An 8,754-nucleotide genomic window follows, 5' to 3' on the forward strand; every position below is an offset into this window, starting at 1 on the left:
ACTGTGTAAAGATTAATTATTTTAATGGGTTACCAATGGCCCAATGCTCAGGAGTGCCCAGGGTTGTACTGCAAACCTTGCAGCTAAGTTCCAGCACATAGTACTGAAACTGTAGACGATCTTCTTTTCCACCCACTTCCCAACTGAGCTGAACTGTCATCCATTGCTCGAGACTGCCAGAGAACATTGAAAGCTTCCAGCAAGTGAGGAAATATACTGTGATGTTCGGGGTTCAGCTCAGACCACCTGCAACTCTGGTGTCTTCAATACTATGCTGCTGTGGCTGACACCAACAGCCAACCTACAAATATGCAGGTCACATCCTAGCTTCCACTGCCCAGCTACTCTTTGTAGGGTGACTCCAACACCCTCCCAGTCCTGAATTTTCCCCAAACCATTTGCCCTGGAGTGTTTAACCCTCTCCTGGAACATTTACAGAGGTTATTAAATATGTTGCTCTTTTGAAGAGACAACACAACGCAGCCTGTTATCTGGGTTCAATGCATCCTTCCCTTTAATCGGTGCACTAGGTTAGTTCAGATACAAAGTAAAACAAATTGATTTCATCAAAAGAGATATCTACCAAATTCACGGTCCGTTTTGGTAAATTTCACAGTAATAGGATTTTACAAATCTTAAATTTCACGATTTCAGATATTTAAATCTGAAATTTCACAGCATTGTAAGTGTGGTGGGTCTCGACCTAAACTGGGGTTGTGGGTCAGGTTTGCAAGGCTATTGTGGGGTTTGCGGTATTGCCACCCTTACTTCTGTGGTGCTGCCTTCAGAGCTGGGCAGCCAGAGGGCAGCTACTGGCCAGGTGCCCAGCTGTGAAGGCAGTGCCACCACCAGCAGCAGTGCAGAAGTAAGGTGTCAATACCACACCATGCCACCCTCACTTCTATGCTGTGGCTGGTGACAATGCTGCCTTTAGAGCTGGGCTCCCAGCCAGCAGCCACGGAGCTTCCTGCAGCTGGGGGAGGTTCCCAGAGGTAGGTCTGACCTGGCCCCAGGAGTGGCCTGTGTAAGGGAAGAGGAAATCCTGTCCCCCCCTCCCCAGCCCATCCAGGACTAGCAGGTGGAATCCAGCGCACAGTAAGAGACCCTGGCTGGGGAGCCCCCAGCCCTGCTCCTCCCTAGCTCCAGGCCTAGCGCTCAGGAGTTAAAGGGGCCTTGGGTGGGCTGCATGTGTGTGCGGGGGCGACCACTGAACCCCCCTGACCACAGGGCCCTGGGTGGTTGCCCATTCGCCCACCCATAAGGCTGGCCCTGTCTCCCCCAAAAGTGATGACCTCCTCCCATACCATGCCACCCTCACTTCTGTGCTACTACTGGTGGCGGCACTACTTTCAGAGCTGGGCTCCCGGCCTGCAGCTGCTGCTCTCCAGCTGCCCAGCTCTGTGAAATCTGGTCTCCGCTACAGATTTCACGGTCCATGACACGTTTTTCACAGCCGTGAATTTGGTAGGGCCCTAGAGAGATACCTGAACTCATTTAAAACCTAAGGGATAAAGACAGAAAGGGTTACAAACAAACAACAATAAAAAGACACTGTCTAATGGCTAAGACCTAACTTAACAAGCTACATTCTTTGTTCAAGCTAGCTTCCTAACCAATCTTCTTTTTCCTGCAATGACTGACTAGCTTTGAGCCAGGATCCCCACAGAGTTCAAGGTGCTGGTTTTCCTTGTCTTCTCAGGTGCAGGATAACATAGGGGTTCACTCCCCCCTCTCTTTATAGTTCAGTAAATCTTTGAAATGTATTCCCATAGAAAGTTCCTTTTTCCTGCTGGGTGTGGATGCCATGCTGTCTTCCCCCGCCTGGTGATTTGTACAATGCAAATGATCTCTTCCAACAACCTTCTATACAAATGAATAGCACATTGAATTTGGCCACAACTAGTTCGAGGTTTTGGCCTCTTCCCTTTGTCTAAAGAAAAATCAACTCCCCCTGACATGCCTGGTTTAAAAGTTATAATTCGAACACATCTGCATAATCCTTTGTGGGTTGACTGTACATAAATCACACAAGAATATTAATAATCAGTGAGTTATTAGTTTTCTAGTGACAAATTACATGACACCTTTTAGATACAGATTATAACAATAATGAGTTGGGGTGCACTGAGCTGGTCAGGCCATCTGGAACTCACTGCTACATACCAGGGATCCCCTTGCCTTCTGACACAGAGATGCTCTTAGGGTCACATATACACAATTAGTAGTGCCACCTTTCTGTCTTTCTTTCCACTCTATTTTGGAACAAGGAAATGGTTGTGTTACCCTAGCTAAACAAGTAAGTAAACAAGTAACCCAGCTAAACAAGCTAAGTAATTGTTTGGAGATCAGAAATTAAACGAGCTCCTAAGGCATGATTTATTTATACAGTGCCTTTTATTGTGGTCTTGATGCTTTCAAGAAAGAAGGGGAAATATTTAAACTACTGCATGAAGGTTTAGCTACACATCTCTCATTGATATTATGGAAGTTGTATGGCTAAATTCCAGTGCACTACACGGTACCCCTCAGTTTACATAACTTACACTACTAATAAACACAAGACTGGGTCACATATCTAACCTCACTCCTAGAGATTTAAATAATTTAGGCTTTAGTGACATCTCTCTCAGTACTAGGCACCTTATATAAATTTAAAATATTAAGAATAGTCATCATAGATTGTTCTTACAGTAATTACTGAACTGCCATTAATAGATCATATGCCTGCCAAGAAATCCTTAATACATTATTTCCCAATATATTTCAGCTCATTCACCCCATCCCCTTTCCATATGCCTGGGGACAATCTTGGGCTTGGCCGTGTACCCAAAAGTTAACCAATCTGGGCCAAGCAGACCAGGGATAGAGTGAATTCTAAAGTCAAGGGGTCTTCACAGTGGACAGCCTGTCATCAGTTCCCTTTCATCTAACACAGGAAGCGTCAGCCCAAACAACTCTGCTGATCTCAACAGTGGCAGTATCACAGATAGGCTTTGTCTCCACTACAGAATTCTATCATGTTAGTACGTGGTCTATTTCTGGATCCTCAGGTGACAAATAATATTCAAACAGGCTTTTTTTATCTGCATTTGGCTAGAAGAGCATGACATTTTCTTTTGATAATGGACCCTGACTCAGTTGTCCATAAAATGCCCTTGTCACCTTGAGACAAGACTAATTATAACATGCTCTAACTCATGCAAAGCACAGCGCCATTCATAAATATAAGTTAGAACAGATTGCAGTGGCATGAGTATTAAATGGAGGCCTTTTGTTACTACAAAATGTTCCTGTGTTAGAACACAGGTGTGAGTAGTACAGTTAACTAAATGTGATACAAACCATGACTTTGCAGTCTGTAGACGAGGACATATTGTGTCCAGCATTATGTCAGCTAGTCCTGGTTAAATGCTAGTTCCAATAGATGTAGCCAGTGTAGCGGAGAGCAGAATGTATTGAAGACATTCTAAACTTTCTAATGTAATGCGATAGCTAAATCAACAACCATGCTTGGCACCTTGAGGTGATATTTTATGTTAAGTTATGCTGTTTCACTACAGTGTTATTTAATTAAAATCTTTTCCTTGCTTATTTTCTCTTTTACTGTCTTAAAGTTGCCTTGGTTTAATAGACTTGCTGGGAGTCAGCTGTCTTAGATCAGTAGTTTTCAACCTTTTTTCATTTGCGGACCCCTAAAAAATTTCAAATAGAGGTGCAGACCCCTTTGGAAATTCAACCTGTGGTTCATGGACCCCTACCATAGACATCTTAGACTGAAAAGTGACTGAACAGAATTCAGCTATAAATGTTGCATGTGCTCAGCACAGCATTTGATGCAGTGTGAGAAAGGGTCTTCTATGGTAATGACAGCACGTCCAGGTTTTGACCTGTAGTTGGGGGTATTTGCATACTTTTGATTGATCAGACAAACAGAATGCTTTTTCTGGGATCTGAAACTTTTATTTTCATAGTCACCTTTTGCAGAACCCTTAGACATAGTCTGCGGACCACCAGTGGTCCGTGGACCACATGTTGAAAACCACTGTCTTAGATCAATGGGCCAGAGCACTAATGCAATCATAGTGCTGATGCTAAGCAACTTGCTACAAACCCTTTACTTCCTTGAACATAACCCACAGCATCCAATGCTGATTCTGCAAACAAGCTTTTTTTACCATTATCATGATATCTTCAGCTGTGCTGAGTATCCTAAAATATACAGTTGCAGCTACTTTTTGGGGCTAATAGAGCATAAGAGACAGCAGATGTTCACTTTCTGTCAAATAAGGCCTGTGCTGGTTGCTTGTATAACTGGAAAAGTCTATGTTGAAAGTTTGTTACTTATGTTAAATATTCGAAAAATTGTCCAGTGAACTCTGAGCTCAGCCATGCCTGTTAGTTGCTAACAAAATCCCAGTACCATTAAGGTTTCCTATCTCTGTTGTATTAATCAGCCTTGGCAGTAAGTGGCCATCTGTGAAACAGAATTTCAGATGCACATAGAACTCCCCAAACTGCTTGGATTGCCTTGTAAAGGGATCTGCTAACATGGTTGAAAAGAGAAACAGCTTCAGCTGCCAGAATCCAGAAGAAGTAAAACAGCAGATTCTGCAACATGGAAAGCCGGCAAACATGCAGACAAGGGGCTAAAATGAATAGCACTGAGTTTGGAAGACAGAGTAAATATCAACACACTCAAGATTGAAAAAGGAGCAGGAAAGACGAAGTTGAGGTGACCAATATTTGTATATAGAGCCAGGAAATGAAGAAGCTGTTCACCATGAATGGGAGGAAAACACTGATGGTGGCAAGGTGCTTTTATAAAAAGAAAAACCAAGAATAATATCAGTGAAGCACTGTCTGAAATCTGCCTCTTCCTATTTATTCATTGTTTTAACTGACTATAAAGGCAGTCTCAGGGCATGGAACAACTTGTTGTCCAATGTCAGTATTTTAAGATTCTCATCCTCCTTTAAACTATTTATCACCTTTAACTCCCCTTTGGCCTCAGGCAAAAGCCTAAGTAAAGAGATGGGCTTGGGCTGCAGCCTGAACTCTGGGACCATCACACCTCACAGGGTCCTAGAGCCCAGGCTCCAGCCTGAGTCTGAACATCTACACCGCAGTTAAACAGCCCTTTAGCCTGAGCCCGGTGAGCCCAAGTCAGCTGGCACGGGGCAGCCCTGGGTGTCTAATTGCAGTGTAGACACCCTTTGTGACCCAGAGGTTAACATCAGGCTTGGGCTCTGATAATCCAGCAGGCGAAGTGAACTACAGAGCCAAGGGCCCACCACAGGAAACATCCTAACTCCAGCCTCAGGTACTCAAATCTAGGTACCATCTGTAAACGTGGGCCATCTGATCTTAGCTGTGTGGTAATCCATGGAGAGGGGCAGATTCTCCTGTAGCCAGAATCCAAACCAGATTGCTTGTTGTACAAAGACAAACACCATAATTGCATCCCGAAGTAAATGAACATGTTCTCTGTGGCTCACATCACCAACCAACTGACCTTCGAAGCTAGCCCCACATAGAGCACCTTGCATAATCCAGGCTGGAGGTACCAAAAGCAAGGAGAACAGTAGCTGTGTCTGCATAGAAGAAACGGTCACCATCATCTTACCAGATCCAGATGGGGGGGAAAAGGGACTTTTGTCTACTGAGGCAACCTGAAAATCAAAGTGCCAACTGGGAATTCAAAAGCAACCCTAAATTATGAAAGGTGAAAATACCAGCCCCTTTAGATTCTTCCAGCAGCATCACCTCTGTCTTTGACATAGTTAGGCATGGGGGCGGGGGGGAAATGATTTACAAATTTAAGCATTGAAAACAATACACTGGCCATTGACATGATTAGTAAGAATGATTTGCTGAGCGCTGACATTGTATTTAGTGTCATATAAAACTTGGTCTCTCCACTGAGGATCTTATAGGCTAAGAAAGCAGATGATACAAATGTTCAACTATAATAATTATAAGTGTTTTATACGAATTAATTGTTGTGTATTATGGTAATGCTTAGAAGCCTCAACTAGGTCAGGGCCCCATTGTGCTAGGCACTGTCCAAACAGATGAAATAGCCGTCCTTGTCCCAAAGCACTTGGGACAAAATCCAGTCCTGGGCAAGATTCTGATTTTATTTGCACTGTCATAAAACTGGAGTAAGTTCAGTGATGGCAGTAGAATTACTCTAGATTTACACTGCTGTACAGGAGGGAAGAATTTGTCCCAGCAATTCCAGACTAAATGTACAATCAGTCAGTGGAAAAATATAGACTCATCTTACCTTTATAGACAGCCTGGATCCTCCATTGTTGTACAATAAGTTGCAGTGATATTGCCAGTCTAGCATATGCTGGGACATCACTCCAGGCTAAAGCTGACTGTCCACAGCAAGTCTGCGCTGGCACTTAGCCCTATAAAAAGAAGAACAGGTAAGCTGTAAATTACTAATGGCCTGAATGTGCATATTATCCTGTTTAGTTGGTGTATTCAACAAGTAATACTAAGTTATTAGACTTGCTGTTTTAAATGTAACCTTTTATTTAAAAAAAAAAAAAAAAAAGACTAACTCACTGATTAGAAAATATACTGTATGAAAAAAATCCATCTACTTTACACTGCCCCAGAGCAGTGTAAGGGCAACATGAACATAAATATTTCAAAACATAACGTTGAATGTTGTTTTAAATTTTCTTCCAGAACTCCAAATACTTTCCTTTCGGTAGCTATTAATCTTGATACTAATTAAGAGTAAGATGACAGACATTTTGTTATTGGGTTTCTAACAGCAAAACACAGAGATAGGTGTATGTCATTAACCAAGGTGAATCAAAAAGACGAAGAATGCTTTGTGAATGCCAATTAACTTTTATAATATTACCAATGAATTTAGTTGTTTTGTGAACCACTTCGTTCCAGTTCAGGAATTGGAAAGGGGGAAATCAGTGAAAGAAAGGCTGGTGAATTGATGAAGGACAGTCAGGTGACTAGTGTGGTAACTGGGGTGGGGGGAAAGCTGGAGCAGAGGGGAAAAGTGGGAAGGGAGAAGAGAGGTCAGGCAGGTGAGAGAATGGGACCATCCAGCAGATAGTGTGGACCCAGTGAGGTGGCAGGCAGACCAGCAGGTTACTTCCAGCTACACTGGGAACCAGCCAGCTGGAGAGGGTCTTGAAGGTAAAGATGACAAAGAGGAACATGCTCATGACAGCTTGCTCTATTAAAGAATTTCAGTGTATGCACTCTGCCGCATGGATGATAGTGTTACTTTAGTGGTGGCACAGTGGGATGAGAAGGTTACAGTACCCACCCACAATTTTTGAAGGAAAACAACTTAACCTTAGAAATATTTTTGCATCAAAACTTGTTTTCCATCCACAGATTACGTAACAAATTGGAAAAAGCCTTTCTTGATTTGTTTTCTTTCTTCTTGGTTCCTTCCAATTTCAGTCATCTGTTCTGGCATCAGCAGTAGTGGCCCAACGGCAGTGCCCATTACCAGTGGAGCAATGCGTATGGGAACATAGTAATTAGAGCTGGAAAAAGACCAATAGAGTAACTGAGTTATTCCCCTCATAAGAGCCAGATGTAGTCCCATGATATGTGGCATTATTAAAATGATACTGCTCTCAATTTTAGCGTAGCACAAAATCAACTATGATGAAATCACCTTTGAATATGATTTGCGGAAGAGATCAGATTGGGTCAAATGATGATTTCAACTACTTTGGTGTAAATCAAATGACTTTTGTGTGGTTACTCTGGATTGACACCCATGCAACAGTGGTCAAAATTTAGCTCATACTCTTTATAATATCACTATTTTGCATGTGCTGTTTCTCTTTCTTGTGCCCTGCCCACCTTTCTCTCTCTGCTTTTTCCCTTCCTCAGGAGAAGTTAATAGTTACCGAAGGATCTAAGAATGTGTAATGACCAGCGTGTGTTTTCTTTATTTTACCAGGTTTTGAATTTTTTGAAACAAGTGCCAAGGACAACATAAATGTCAAGCAGACATTCGAGCGGCTCGTAGATATCATCTGCGACAAAATGTCAGAAAGTCTGGAGACGGATCCTGCCATTGCTGCTGGAAAACAGAACACAAGGCTAAAGGACACCCCTCCTCCACAGCAACCCAACTGTGGCTGTTAATACAGTTATCAACAGAGGCGGCTCCAGTGTGTTCTATTGCCAACAGAGTATTTACAGATGGTCTATAAGCCTTTATTTATAATGTCTTTTTAATTTATTTGGGGACAATGTGTTTATTTTATGTCAATGGCTGGTACAATGTGTGCAATTTGTAAGGACTGCCCATTTCTCAGCATCTGGCCTTTGCATGTGGATGGCTAATTGTCTGTCTTTTCTTTTTATCCTGAGTGCATTACACTTACTTCAGCTGGTTCTGTGACCTCAGAACACAGGTCGTCTACAACTGACTTTAACTTAATCAATTTCAAATTATACCGTTTACTCCTTGGTGTAATGATCAAGGTATTTAGGCATAAACTTTCTGATGCCATTTAAATTTTCCTTGACTGAAAAATCTATTTTAAAATATTACCCGAATATACTGTCTATTCCCTGCCTTGTCCAGATAATTTGTCTGAGGCACACTTCCCTGAAGGTAATGCTGTGGCAAATCCATGTCCACCACCGAAATTCACAGTTACCTCTACACCACACATCATGGCCACTTCGAAATTCAGAATGACAGCAGCGGCCTAACCCAAAACACAGGCTCCTACCCCTCAATAT

General features: G+C 42.5%; 1 protein-coding gene across 1 annotated transcript in view; it reads left to right on the forward strand.

The window, feature by feature from the left end:
- Positions 1–8,148, forward strand: part of RAB3C (RAB3C, member RAS oncogene family) — a 189,620-nt gene extending 181,472 nt beyond the window's left edge. Inside the window, exon 5 of the mRNA XM_024217679.2 lies at positions 7,961–8,148. Within this exon, the coding sequence (XP_024073447.1) occupies positions 7,961–8,148 (188 nt within the window). The remainder of the gene's footprint in view (positions 1–7,960) is intronic.
- The last annotated feature ends 606 nt before the right edge of the window (positions 8,149–8,754 follow it).

This window comes from Terrapene carolina, unplaced genomic scaffold (genome assembly GCF_002925995.2).
Source record: "Terrapene carolina triunguis isolate 2854851 unplaced genomic scaffold, T_m_triunguis-2.0 Scaffold69, whole genome shotgun sequence".
NCBI classification, from domain to species: Eukaryota; Metazoa; Chordata; order Testudines; family Emydidae; genus Terrapene; species Terrapene triunguis.